Genomic DNA, 14,545 nt, shown 5'->3' on the forward strand with positions numbered 1-14,545 from the left:
AATGAAAGTTTATTAATGTGAAAATCGTGGCTTACTATACTGCCAACATCCCCCCTTAAGCTAGATTTTATGTACTCCCAAACTTCTTCTAGCTTCACTTAGCTTCGGGGCCGGAACCGCCTTTGTTAATACATCCGCCACCTGCTGCTCCGATGACACGTGTAACAGCTTAATGCACTTCATCTCAATCTGCTCACGTACGAAATGATGCCTAATGTCAATGTGCTTACTTCTTGGCGAGTATCCCATCTCCTTCTCGGCTAAACTGATAGCACTCTTGTTGTCACATCTTATCAGCATGGCCAGTTTCTGTCCCCAGAGCTCTCCAATGAAGCCTCTCCACCAGATTGATTCCTGCGTCGTTGCTGCTAAAGCCATGTACTCCGCTTCTGTAGTAGAAAGAGCAACCGTTGGCTGTCGTCGAGAACTCCACGTGATTGCCCCTCCATTCTTGATGAACACGTAACCACTCGTTGAACGCCTAGTATCGAGATCATTACCCCAATCTGCATCAGTGAACGCATCGAGCCGGTTTTCCGATTGCTTTGAGTAAACCAGTTTCAGGTCCTTTGTTCCCTTCAAGTAGCGTAATATCCTCTTCGCCGCCACCCAGTGTGCATCGCCAGGATTTTCACAGAAACTACTCACCACACTCAGCGCGTGACAAATGTCGGGTCGCGTACATTGCGCCAAGAACTGCAGGCTACCTATCAATTCCCGGAATGGTACTTGCTTCATCCGCTCTCGATCTTCTTCCGTTCTTGGACTCATCTCTCGGCTAAGCTTCTGATTAAGATCCATCGGAGTCAGCACTGGGTTGCATTCCGTCATCTTGAACTTCTCTAATAATTCGTTGATGTACCGTTCTTGATCAACTGCTACCGTTCCATTTCCTCTTGTAACACGAATTCCCAAAACCTGCTTGGCCATTCCGAGATCTTTCATTCGAAATTTCTTTGTGAGTGCACTCTTGACCGTGCTTACCATCTCGTCATCATTGGAAAATATTAGAAAATCATCCACATAAATAGTGACAATGACCATCTTGCCTTCCGTAATCCGGAAGTAAACACAAGTGTCGTACTTGGATCGCTGTAGTCCCATCCTCCGCAGTTCCTTGTCCAATTTCAGATTCCAAACACGACTCGCCTGTTTCAACCCGTAAAGTGCTTTCTTCAGCAGACACACTCTTTCCGTTCCGTCCTCGAATCCCTCGGGCTGCTGCATGAAGATTTGCTCCTCTCCTAGATCTCCTTGAAGAAACGCTGTGACCGCATCCATTTGATGGATTTCCAGACTCAACTCGGCCGCTTTGGACATCAGATACCGAATAGTTGCATATCGTACCACAGGGGAATACGTCTCGTTATAATCCACTCCTTCAACCTGAGAACATCCCTTGATGACGAGCCTAGCCTTGTACCGCTCGATGGATCCGTCCGACTTGACTTTTATTTTGTAAACCCACTTGTTTTTCAACGCCTTTCGTCCAGTTGGTAGCATTGTCATAGTCCAGGTCTTGTTCTCCATCAAGGCTTGATACTCAGAGTTCATCGCTTCAATCCAAAACTCACGATCGGTTCGGTTCATGGCATCTCGAAACGTGCATGGTTCACCTGCGGGCTGTGGGATGATTAGCTGCAGAGATGGTTCGCCGTTCAAATTTGTATCAGGACACTTGCCTTTGATCTGGCGCTCCCAGTCACCAGACTTCGAATCATGTTGCGCTCCAACGGACTCTTTTGTTGGGTGTGACGGGAGCGCTGTGGCACGGCCATCCTGTTGACCTCGTGATCCATGCTGTTGAGAAACGGTTTTCTGAGGGTACATGCTGTACGTGACCTTAAAATCATTGTACTTGCCTGGTAACCGGCGCTCCCTCTCGCTGCGCCTCATCACACTTCCAGACAGTGATTGTTGTAATTGCGGAGGGAGCGCAGACGATGGTCCAGCAACAGGATCTACATCCGCGTCAACTGCATTTGCTTCAGCCAGTTCTTCAATCGCCGGCGTCACTCGATCCTCACCAGGTACTGCATCCGTATCGACCGCACGTATCTCAACCGTTTCTTCAGCTGCATCCAACGCCGAGTCTTTAACCGTCTCGTCCAAATCCTCAGCAACCGTTTCGTAACCATCAGTATCTGTGTCGCTATCACTATCTTCAATCTGCACGACATTTGCTGGTCGATCCTGCACCTGGTGCACGACTCCTTGGGTATAGAACTCCACACGATCTAGATCTGCAACTTCTCGTTCGTTTCCCTCAGTCGGTTGTTGCTTCTCACACAGAAAGATAACATCTCGGCTAATTAGAAACTTCCTTGTCGTCGGATTGTACAACCGATATCCTTTCGCGTTGGTTGCGTAACCGACAAACACACATGCTTCAGACTTGGGGTCCCATTTTTGTCTCTTCACTTTCGGAACGTGCGCCATCGCTTTGGCGCCAAAAACTCTAAGGTGCGATAGATCAGGACGTTTTCCGGTGAACTGCTCTTCTGGTGTACACGTAAGCCCCTTGGCAGGTGAACGATTCATCAGATATACCGCCGTACCAACTGCTTCCGCCCAAAAACGTTTATCAAGTCCAGCATCAAACAGCAACGCTCGCGCTTTTTCAACAATCGTTCGATTCCTCCTTTCAGCCAATCCATTCTGCTCCGGGTTGTACGGTACTGTGGTTTCGTGAATAATACCACTGGAACGAAGAAAATCCTCGAAATCCCTGCCAACGTACTCCTTTCCGTTGTCACTTCTTAACCGCTTAATCTTTCTACCAGTTTGATTCTCTGCTTGTGCCTTGTAATCCTTGAATGCCTCCAGTACTTCTTTCTTCGATCGCAGGAAATACACAATCGTCCTTCTACTTGCGTCATCGATAAAAGTCAAGAAATACTTGTTACCGCCGATCGAATTACTCTCCATTGGCCCGCACAAATCCGTATGCACAAGCTCTAGCACCTCTTCAGCTCTCGTTCCAGTCCTCTTGAACGGTAACCGCTGATGTTTCCCTTTGATGCAAGGCACACACGGCGAGAGTTCACCGCAATTGATGCTCACCCCTGTAGACATTCTTGAGAGAATCTTCATGCTCTGCGAATTCATGTGACCAAGACGCCGATGCCACAACATCAGCTCATCCTCAGCAGTCGTCATACACGCAATCGCTCGGTTTACTTGCTTCAGCTGGTACAGTCCGTCCGACTCGACTCCAATCGCCACAACTTCTCCGTTCTCACAATTGATGACCTTGCAGATCTTGCTAGTGAACACCACTTCGTGTCCTTTCTTACAAATCTGACTCACAGAGAGCAGATTGATTGCCAGGTCTGGGACACAAATCGTACCGCTCAATGTGATACCAGAACACCTGCCTGCCACATCCGCGTCTAGATTCAACGCTCCAGCAGCAACTACTGGCACTGCAGCTCCGTTGGCCACATTTATATTATCCTTGATCCGCTTACTGCCCACAAGTTCGTCCGGGTTTCGACACATGTGTTTTGTGGCTCCTGAATCAAAAATCCACGGCTCCGCCTGTCCAGGTGCCCACGCACCGACACTGCAAGCTGAATGAGCTGTCCTTTCCTTCCGATTCGATGTCAAGCTTTGATCAGGTACCGATGACTGACATTCCTTCGCCGGTCTTCTCTGGCACCGTCCTGCTCCATCGACGTACCCCGTCGTCTTCTTCCAGTCCGCATTCGAACCACCTGAACCGCAAACGCTTGAAGTAGCTATGCCGGAACAGGTTTTAGAACCACTTCCACTTGAAACTTTGGAAGTTGGTTCTTCCAGTTCCATCTTCCCAAAACTTCTTCATAAAACAATCTTCGTTTGAAAAAAATAACTTTTTATCGATGGTCGCTATGGTGCCTGTCTGGGCCCATAACCTATTAGAAACACGTCTTTAGTGTAGTAGGTTAAGACAAGTAATGAAAGTTTATTAATGTGAAAATCGTGGCTTACTATACTGCCAACAGAATTAACAAATCTAGAGTTTTTTTAAAGGTCCTATAAAATGTTATGTTTTACATGTTTTAAGACCTTTTCAATAAAAAAAACTCTGGAAAATTGTTCGTGAAAACACTAAGAACGATAAACAAACTTGACATTTCGTAAACTTTTAAACGTTTAACAAAAAAAAATGAAGAACATAATGATTTGATTCAAATTATGGTTTATTTTATGAATACTTTTAAACGTGCAAGTCATAAGCACTCTGATAGCATTTTGCTGTAAAAACGACACAGTTTTATATTTTTAATTCTCAAATATATTAAATTTAATTTATCTAAATAATACATTGACAGTTTTTTTACACCATGGTGTCATATCGGCAAAGTGTACGGATTTTTGCTCAGCAAGAGTTGGTAGCCTTATACTTAATAAATTACTATCTTTCTTTTACTATTGATTCTTCAAATAGTATATTTCTTTCACTGTCAATTGTTTTCAATCTTCACCCTTTTCTTCAAACAAATGAGGTTCGAGCCCTTACTCAATTTTTTAAATGATCAAAGAATTAACACAAATATTACTATAGTACTTTTGAAAAACTTTTACAAAATGCTTAGGACCAAAAATTGTAACAAAACACCGCGACAAAAGAAATAGAAACATATAAACACGACTCAACACTAGTAAAGATTTCAGCAGAAAACAGTACACAGTAAAATAAAACAGTTTTTGCTTTAATGAAAATTGATAGGCACACTTGAAATGGTTCGGCGTTTATACTTACATCAAACCCTACGTAATGTACCACCCCCGGCCGAGTTAAAAAGCGTAACCAGAAAAGAAACACTCAAAGCGTGTTCTAGCGCGTTGCTCGTACTGACTCAGAGCAAGGGTGAGATGTAGGTGTAAGAGCAGTGCGTGTTCGTCGGGAACCTAGTGCATAAGATCGGTCAAGGCCCGTTCTTACACTGAAAATTGCGAATGTACATACTTCGAGAAAATCACGCACGAAGTTTTTAATTACTCAATATAAAAAAGAGGAAGATGTAGAAAGTTCAAGAATAATTCAATTGATTCAAATATGGGATTTCTTTAAGCTCTTGGTTCAGAAGACTTTTTTTTAATTTTCAGTAATTTTATTATGAAATGACAAAAGCAACTTTGTGCCATAAAACTTAATTATACAAAAAGAATGGAAACTTTACAATTAAACAATCAACATTTTTTCGAGCATACATTCATCACAGCATCTTATCCGCCCGTTCCCGCGCCTCACTCCGCGCCAGCACCAACCCCCTCTCCACGGAAGCCTTCCGCAGCCCGTCCAAATAGCTCGCTAAGATGGAGCAAAGCTCGTCGTTCGGATAGTCGACGTCAAACTTTTCCACAAACTGCTGCATCATGTTCAGCTTGGCCGCGTGCGGTGCCCGCGAATCGGCGATGATACTAAGCACAATCTGAAAGTGCTTGAGCGCTTTCGGACCAAACGGACAGCCCATCTGAACCCAGAAGTTACGTTCGATCGGATTGCACACCTTGCAGATGCAATCGAAGCTGAAATAAATAAATAATAAATAGGTAACAGTCGTCGGCCACCAACGGCGCCCGCCGTGTCAGTTTGTAGATCTCATGGAGATTTTATGCAATTACCTGAGTTGAGCGCGCGTTCCGTGCGGTTTGTTCGGGAAGTCGCGGAACCAGTTCGGTCCGTACGTTATGAAGATTTGATCGTTCGGATCGAGAATTCTGAGGGCGATCAGCTTGGCGGTGCGCGTTCCGCCGGTTAGGATGGCATCCGGTTCGCAGGAGTGGTTACAGATCGAGGCGATGGGGAAGAACGAGTTGACGGCTTTGTTCCAGTGGGTCACGTTGAGGTAAGCGAGGGCTTGGATGTAGTCGTAGAAGTAACGCAGCATGAACTTCCGGTTGGGTTCTGTTACGAACAGCGACTGCACGAGGGGGTGCTTGAGGTATGCTTGTTGATAGAGACACGCGGCGAAGGCAAACTGTCTACGCTGATTGGCGTCAAAGTTCGGGAACTTGACCTGGTGAAAGTTCTTGAACTTCTCTAGCTCCAACCCGTCGATGTTGCGGTAGTCCAGATCCAACGGGTTCGCTCCGGATCGCTTGTGCGACTCGCAGAACTTTCGCATCTCAACGACGTCATCGTTGAACAGCGTCAACCCGGTGAAGAACATCCGCGGGCCAATGGCGTTCGACGTGTGCAGGTAGTTCAGCTTCTCTCCAATACCACACTCGAACCGGTGCCCACCTTGGCCATCCTTCTCCAAGCACTCCTCGCTGCAGTACATCACCGAGCAACAGCCCGGACACGGAATCAGCTGGAAGGCCTTCATCTCCGTGCAGTAGTTACAATTGACCAGCCGAAACTTGGGATCGTTCATCGCGACGAGGGCCTCCTCCTCCATCAGAACGTCCCCCGGTCGGAAAATTTCATCGTCGGGAAACAGACATCGGCCGTAGTCCGGATCTTGCTTCATCGCGAGACCCTTGGCCATAAACGGAATTCGTGGGTTGGGCTCGAGGCGCATCGGAAGGCGAGCGAAGGGCGCGTTTGCGAACGATTTGCCTTCGGCGATCTGCTCGCGGCATTTGGTCTCGCACGTGGCCAGCTCTTCGAGCAGGTCCGGCGAACAATTGGGCTGCTTGCGCGCCAGGGCAACATTGTACAGCGCAAACTCGTACTCTTCGTTTTCTAGGCAGACTTTGGCTCTGGAGAATAAAATTCAGTTTAAAAATAAAACATATTTTTAACATGAATAAAGAAACTAACCTTGCCGCATACCCCAACGCCATCACCTCGGACCCCTGCTCGGCCCAGCACAGACTCTCGTTGTACCTCCGGACGGCCTCGTCGTGGCGAAAAACGTTATCCAGCGCCATCAGCTCATCGCCCTGGGCGAGCAGTTCCGCGGCCTTCTCGTTGCTCTTGGGCGGATCTTCGGGCCACGCGATCGCCGCGGCGAGTCCCGATTCTTGCACCTGGTGGAAGATGCAAAACAGGTCGCTCGTTTTGCCACGATTGCCCAAGGTGGATAGATGCTGACGGTGCAGCGATTGCAGGGCGCTCTCCTGGGGTCTCTGCTGTTGCCTTGGCGTCAACGGTAGCTCGCCGCTCAGTTTGCGCATCAACATGGTTTGAATTGGACGATTCATGGTGGAATGTACCGAAAAAATAACTTTAAATTAAGGAAAACTGATTTTTGTCAAATTTCACAGTTACAATCCGCAGGACATGTGAAAGGGACAAAATTGCGCGCAAAAATCAGCTGTTTGGTGCATGACAGCTGTGCAAACCGCTAACTGTTATACGGACCGGCTTTTGAAATTCCCGTTATAGAACAGTTAGAGCACGCACGCAGCTCTTTATGATCAACAGGTGTCATTTCATGTGAACACGGAGGAAAATTTGCTGAACATTTCCAAGGCGAACACTTTTAGCATGACATTTTTGTGCGTGCATACGCACTTGTCAAAAAATTAATGTCAATATTAGCAGCTTGATCTAAAGGTAAACAAAATGTTATGTATCAAAACAATCCTTTAAATTTAGATTTTTCGTGTTTTTTGAGGTCCTACATTAAAATAAAAAGCGAAAGTCATGCAATCCGAAGACTCAGAGGAAGCGGTGGTGATAAAGGATGAGCCAGATGATGTCGAGGACCCGTTGGATACGTCCCACGTAAGAACCCACATTATGCAGTAAACTCTGTAGCTTTTCAGGTCAAATAAGAAGCAACGGTACTAGAAATCGGTTAATTTCCAGCAAAACAATGGAAATGAGCCAAAGACAAAGTGTAAACAAACAGTCCATCCTGCTCACGTCAGTTGCTGTTCACTAGGGTTATAGTAAAATTTTCAGTACAAACTTTGATCCCAAGGGAACAGAAAACAGTACAAATTAAAAATCTACCTCCAATTGTCAAGTTGGTAGAGCTATTAAAACTACCAAAGCAAGCAAAAATTCATATTTTTATCAAAATCGAACCGTTTCAAAAGGGGTAAACATTTCTGTTTGACAAAATATATGCAAAATATATCCATCGCCATCACCATATTAGTCCATGAAACGTATTTTTTACTTGACATATACTGCCCATGTTCGCATAAATTTCCCATATGCAAAAACAGCAAGCTGAAAAAAACGCAATTGAAGTTTGTCCCATACATAAGGCTATGTGTTTAGTTTTCGCGAAAAAACTGGATTTCCTCCTGATTTCTAGAACAAAGTACTGGATGTTATAGGCTCTTTCGAAAGAACACACAATTTTGAACCAAACTGCATCAATAACTCGAAATCGATAAAAATGCATATGGGACATTTATGCGATCATGGGCAGTATAATTTCTATAAAAAAATTCAGAAGTTTAGAAAAATTCCCAGTAATTTTTTAAAATATTTTTCAAAACAATATTTTTGATGATGAATTTTAATTTTTTATTCTTACAGCCATCGGCAATGATCATGGAACACGAGGGACAGCTGGTTTACCAATGTCCGGAATGTGACCGGCAGTTTGATACCGATCGTGCCTTTTCCCTTCACTCGGAGAAGCACGAAAACATTAAGAACGGCACGTTTCAGTGCAAGCACTGTAGGAAGGTATTTGAAGTAACTGTTTTCAAAAAGCTTTCTCTAAGATTTCTTTTTTTTTCAAGTGCTGCATCACGCTACCGTTCCTGCGCAGCCACCTGTGGAAGGCGCACAAAATTATCACCGAGTTGACTGATTCCGCCGGCAAACGATCCTACACCAAAAACAAATCGTCTTACTGCGAAATATGCAACAAAACGTTCCTATCGGCGCACAATTACAATTCTCACATGCGCAGACATCGCCATCTCGAGTCCGGCAAGTACAGTTGCGGCATTTGTCAAAAGTCATACGGCACAAAGTCCGAACTAAACCGGCACATCAAGATGCACCCGCCCATGGGAGTGTGCGAACGGTCGGACATTCCACGTTACTGCAAGAATTGCAACAAACACTACGCGTCGGACGTTTCGTTTCAACACCATCTGAACTATTCGATGAAGAAAGGCCAGCAAATTAAGCGGGTAAGCTTAATTGAAGGATTGAAACCAACATCAACTAAATTATTTGCTCTTCCAGCTAAAAACTCACGCCGAGAGGGCAGCAAGTAAAAACGGCGAACCTGGTCCAAGCGTTCAGCAAATGGTGGTCAACGTGAAAAGCAGTAATATGCCGGATCACGATTATGTTGGGGAGCCACTGCAGGGCGGTGCACTGGATCCATCCGAGTTGGTTCAGGTCAAGCTGGAGGGCGGCGATTGACGACGGCAGCGGCTAATTTTATATAATCTTTATTTTCTTCAGTAAACCTTTGTTGTAATCATTTGAAGTGTTATTTTCTAGCTTTTAAATTATTTTCTGGGGTTAATGTGAAATAAAACGTGAATTCAATAAGACAGCTTAGAACATTAAACTTTAATGTCATTTTTTCAGGAGACTGATTAGTGATCGAACCATTGCCTTTCAATTACGGACGTTTAATTAAATTGTCGGTACACCTCAAAGCCACATTTTTGGGACATATTTTTCAGAGAGTTTCGAAACGTAGCTGGTAGCTCATTGAAAGCTTTGAATTGGCCATCAAGATGCAATATCTTTCTGATTCGGAAATACAGAAACGCAGTCGGGTTGAGACTGTCAGTTGATCCACGCGGACCAACTTCTGGCAAATTTGCCATGGTAGCATTTTTTTCCTTTGCTTCTTTACGTCTTCTCTAACCTTTGCTCCGAGCGGCCCTCATCTTCGGATTCCCGTTCTCACTCTTATCGTTGTTCGTCGGCAGCCGGATATGGGACATCTTGTCTTGACGTCCCCTGTATGACTTTGTGTCCTGCTGCTTTCCCACTTTTTACAGAATCCCATCCTCGTCGCCAGTTGTTATATCTTACTTTGAGACTTTAAGTTACGACCTCGGCTGCAAAGCCACAGCTCTGCTTTTACTTAAAAATCAGAAAATCAGCTGACTTTTAGTGCATTCTGTTTACCGACAAATCACAAGTAAGCAGCACGCAGCTAGTTTTTGACAGATGAAAAAAAAAAAACAGATTGTTTTTGTTTACAAGTTTGCTCAAGTTCACAGGACGGATCGGTCAGTTTCACGCATGCACTGCTAAGAAAAAGTGATGCACATTTTGTTGCAATTTTTAATAATAACTTAAATTTTAAGACGTTTTATGCCGTAAGTAATACAATTTTTTGAACAGTTTTGATATTTATTCTGCCAAATTATTTCTTCAGATGGCGTCAGAACAATCAACCGACTCGAATATGGTTCTACAATATCCGGTCACCGTGAAAGAGGAACCACAATCTTTGCCAAAAGACGACAATCGCATCCCAGCCATCTACAGCGGAACGGTGGTGACCAAGGAGGAACTTATACTGGAAGATGACTACCTAGACAACGAGGAGGATGAGGATATGGAGGTGGACTCCCAAACCGAATCTTTCGGCGAAGGATTCAGGTGCAACATATGTCAGGAGACGTTCCTGGATCAAGAAATGCTATCACAGCACTTGCTAATTCTCTGTGATAAGCAGTACGAGCGTTTCATAGACGTTGAACTGTTGAATAAGGATGGGGTGATAAAATGTACCAAGTGTAGAAAACCTTTCAAAGTGTTTACGGCAGCTCGGTTTCACTTTGAAAACCACATGACGTTGGAAAAGTTTAGATACGAGTGCGACGTGTGTTATTTGGTGAGATTTTACTGAACTTTCTCTTGGTAGGATGCATAATTTATAAATTTTTAGGGATTTGGCACAAAAGCCATTTATTTGAAGCACATGATGACTCACAAGAAGAATGTCGAACTGTCCCTTCTGAAGTATCAGTGCCATCATTGCGACGAAGTTTACACGGATCGAGCAACGTTTAGGGAACATCTGGAAAGACATGAGTCTCTTAACGCGGGCAAATACAAATGCGAAACTTGTTCATCGGTAGCTAGTTCAGAATTCAACGGTTCAAATCCATTTACTAATCATCATTTTAATTCCAGTTCTACACCACCAAAAGCGATCTGAAAAGACACGAACTGAGCTTTCACAAGAAGTTGTCCGCGATCTGCCGCGATGCCTGCGAGGAGTCGCCGGATGTGCCGCTGCACTGCAAACGGTGTGACATCCAGTTCGATTCGAAGAAGGCGTTCAACGCGCACATTCGGTGGCTCCAAACCAATGACGAACGGCTCCAAAAGACGGCTAAAGATTCGGCATCTGCCGAGCCGATGGCAGTCGAGGTCAGCTCGTTAAATTTCCAATGCACCAAATGCGACAAACGATTTGAAACTGCAGAAGCTCTTAAGAAGCATGCAAAAACTCACAGCATATACATTAATAAGTCGGGAATGCTGGTTATGGTCAGCGAACGCGAGTACAAATGTACCCAATGTGATAAAATATTCAACAACAAGGTTTCGGCAAGTGAACACGTCCGTAATCACCTTGTCCGGTTAAAGGGAACGTATCAGTGTAAAACATGCAAATTGGTAAGCAATTTCAGTAATAAAGGAGCTATTATACTACAGTAAACAAGCAAACAACCTCGCACTTTTCCGTGTTTGACAGTTTGCCAAACTCGCAAACAAGGCAAAATGTATGCAAGTTGACGTTTGTACAAACAACTCGATGCCAACATTTCAAAAAGCATCATGTACAAACCATGCGTTTTGAGAAAAACGCATTTGAATGTTGAGCATCCATTTTCAATTACCATTTTTATATAAAAGCAAAATAAGATGTTCTAATGATAACAAACGATGAAAAACGTTGCATTTGTTGATACTTGATCATCCATATTCAATAAAACATTATTTCCGTAATTTTATTTGAGAAAAACAAACATAACTTCTTTTGAAATCACCAACGTCGATATCACCCTGCTGTCACTGAGGGGGGCGCTTTGTTATGATTCGTTTTTCTTCGCCGAATGTACATGGCGCTTTTTTCATGTTGCTTTTTTTTTCGTCACGAGGTTTATGTAGCCTTTTGTTTGACAGGTTGACAGGGCTATATAAACAGGGACTGCTGATGGCAGAGATTTTGTTTATGTTACTTTATTTAAAATCATGATTAAACAGACTTTACTGAAGTAACTTTTGCTCATTTTTGGTGGAGAGGTAGCTTATTAGAAGTACTTTCAGAATATACAATAACCCAGAAAGTGTCAAAATGTACATGATGCCTTTTGAAATGTTACCGTCGAACTGTCAAAAAGTGCGAGTTTGTTTGTTTGTTTGCCGTAGTGTAATAGCTCCTTAATAATAAGTTGGACACATTGAAAAAAAAATCTCATCATCAAATTTAGCGGTGCATTTCTGAGCGTCGTTTGAGGATCCACATGAAAATGCACGAAAAAGCTCAAAGTTTATCAAAAAAACGTGACGAGATGACATCGGAACAACCCGTCGATAAGGTTCAAGCTTCCGTTGTGGTGAAGCAAGAACCGCAGACAACCGTCGAAGTCTCTGTAAAGGAAGAACCGGATGCCGTTGTAGTGAAGGCCGAACCGCTCGAACCGGAAGCCAGCTCGATAAAGGAAGAATTCATCATCGAAGAAATCTCCCAAGAGGAACCGGTTCAACCATCAACGGATGGCCACTTGGAGTGTACTCAGTGCGGTCGCAAATTTTCGAAGCAGCATTTGCTGCAAAATCACATACGAGACCATAGGAACTTGGAGACGGAGCGGTACAAGTGTGAAGTGTGCGGGAAGGTTAGTTTTAAAATGCTTGTTATTTCATCTACTTTAATCAAATCATTTCAGTGCTTCCCGAAGAAAGGCAATCTCGATATACACAAAAAGATTCACAAAAGAGGAACTCGCTATGAATGCCAGACATGCCACGAGGTGAGCGTCAGCTTTTGGTCTTCTAACAATTTCAAAAATAACTTTTTTAACTGTAGAAATTCACCAACCACATGGGTCTGATGAAGCACGAACGGGTCCATGAGATGGACCCCAAGTACGTGGAACTCCTGGACAACATACCACAGGACGAGACCGGAAACTGGCGCTGCGTCATGTGCGAAGCGAAATTTCCGCTTCGAACAGCTGCGTATGGGCATTTAAGGAGGCACATTAGTAGATTAGAGGACACATTTTTGTGCAAAATATGTGGTCTGGTAAGAATAAAGTATCCAGGTTTTTAAGCGAAGATGGCGTTCGAATGGTGAACGTCCCAAATGTCAAAATCGTGCAGAAGCACCAACATTAGAAAATAAAATATGCCTGTCATACATTACACACTTTCTTCGTAATGTTGGTACCACTGCGTGATTTTGACATTTCGGGCGTTCATCATTCAAACGCCATTTTCGCTTAAAAATCTGGATAAATCTGAAATATATTTAACACCACTCATATATTGTTCCGCCCTTTCCAGCGATGTACCAGAAAGTCAACGTATAGAGCGCACATGCAAATGCACGAGAGCTGGAACGAGCTGGCGGAGCAGCCGCCCGACAATGCAGGTGAAAGCGAAGGGGAGCTGCCCAATCCGGACGTTGTTTGCGAGAAGGGCGAGGTGCCACTGCACTGCAAAACTTGCGACAAGTTTTTCCTCACGAAACGTGACCTGCACGTGCACGTGCAGAAATCGGAGATTCGCTTTCTAAAGGTAATCAGGATGGACGGAGTAACGAATTGGTCCATTTCTAAAAAAGTGTTTATTTTTTCAGTTGAAGTTAGCTGCCGAAAAAGGAATCAAAGTCGACGATAAAGAATCGAAATCGAACAAGATCAGTGATTTGATTTAGAAACTTGTTTGAAAGCGGTCCAACCAGTCAAACAGAAGAGCAATAAAAGCTGATAACTTGCGTAAGTGACAAGACTGACAAGCGTTTCAATAAGAAGTTATTGAAACATGTCAGTAGAACATGGAAGGTTCGCTGTTGTTTCGACCAGATTCGAAATGCTCCCTTAGCATGGTATTGCATCACGTGCTAGATCACAAACAAACTCGTCCTTTTCGCGTTTGACAACAAGACAAAATCTGGGGACAAAATGTATGCAAGCTGACGTTTCTGCAAACAAATGTTGGCGAACAAACAACGCAGACAAACCGTCAAAATTTTCGAGTTTGTTTGCCATAGTGTAATATCTTCTTTACCACTCGTCACCGACTCTTGGGTTGCTCTTGGTGGGTTTAAACTTTTTCTAAATTTTAATTTGCTGCCATTTTGTCAAAAACTGGCAGGTAAGTGGATCGGTCCTATTTCTGTCTTGTGTTCAACTTTAGATAGAATCTTGCTTGCGCACTTTCTAATGAGCTGTCGAGATGTTCAAAGTGCAACATGAAGTTAAATTGTCTGTCCAGTTGCTGTGAAGTTCACCATGACAGCTGTCTTTATTCAGGCTGTTGTCCCTATTCACCCGACTCACCCAGTTAACAGTACCGTCTTCTGGGGCGAATCGGGGCTACAGTCTGATTAGGGACAGCCGATTTTAGAGCACTTCAAAGCTTGCAATTTGGAAATCGATGTACTATTTTTGTTGATCTGTGTCTGTTCTATCCGTAAACAAT

General features: G+C 44.0%; 3 protein-coding genes across 3 annotated transcripts; 2 read left to right on the forward strand and 1 right to left on the reverse strand.

The window, feature by feature from the left end:
* Window positions 1-5,077: 5,077 nt before the first annotated feature.
* On the reverse strand, window positions 5,078-7,359 carry LOC120429720 (uncharacterized). Its single transcript, XM_039594768.2, has 3 exons — window positions 6,758-7,359; window positions 5,614-6,696; window positions 5,078-5,517 (listed from the first exon to the last, which is right to left on the reverse strand). The coding sequence occupies exons 1-3, from the start codon at window positions 7,138-7,140 to the stop codon at window positions 5,205-5,207; spliced, it is 1,779 nt and encodes a 592-aa protein (XP_039450702.1). The 5' UTR covers window positions 7,141-7,359; the 3' UTR covers window positions 5,078-5,204.
* A 114-nt stretch (window positions 7,360-7,473) lies between these two features.
* On the forward strand, window positions 7,474-9,414 carry LOC120429728 (zinc finger protein 791-like). The gene is made up of 5 exons (XM_039594788.2): window positions 7,474-7,495; window positions 7,557-7,666; window positions 8,435-8,587; window positions 8,644-9,042; window positions 9,098-9,414. The coding sequence occupies exons 2-5, from the start codon at window positions 7,586-7,588 to the stop codon at window positions 9,278-9,280; spliced, it is 816 nt and encodes a 271-aa protein (XP_039450722.1). The 5' UTR covers window positions 7,474-7,495; window positions 7,557-7,585; the 3' UTR covers window positions 9,281-9,414.
* A 693-nt stretch (window positions 9,415-10,107) lies between these two features.
* LOC120428727 (zinc finger protein Xfin-like) lies at window positions 10,108-13,883 on the forward strand. Its single transcript, XM_039593806.2, has 9 exons — window positions 10,108-10,197; window positions 10,257-10,718; window positions 10,773-10,961; window positions 11,021-11,509; window positions 12,328-12,735; window positions 12,787-12,870; window positions 12,927-13,145; window positions 13,406-13,639; window positions 13,701-13,883. The coding sequence occupies exons 2-9, from the start codon at window positions 10,257-10,259 to the stop codon at window positions 13,776-13,778; spliced, it is 2,163 nt and encodes a 720-aa protein (XP_039449740.1). The 5' UTR covers window positions 10,108-10,197; the 3' UTR covers window positions 13,779-13,883.
* Window positions 13,884-14,545: the final 662 nt, after the last annotated feature.

The sequence above is a fragment of the Culex pipiens genome, chromosome 2, assembly GCF_016801865.2.
Source record: "Culex pipiens pallens isolate TS chromosome 2, TS_CPP_V2, whole genome shotgun sequence".
NCBI lineage: Eukaryota > Metazoa > Arthropoda > Insecta > Diptera > Culicidae > Culex > Culex pipiens.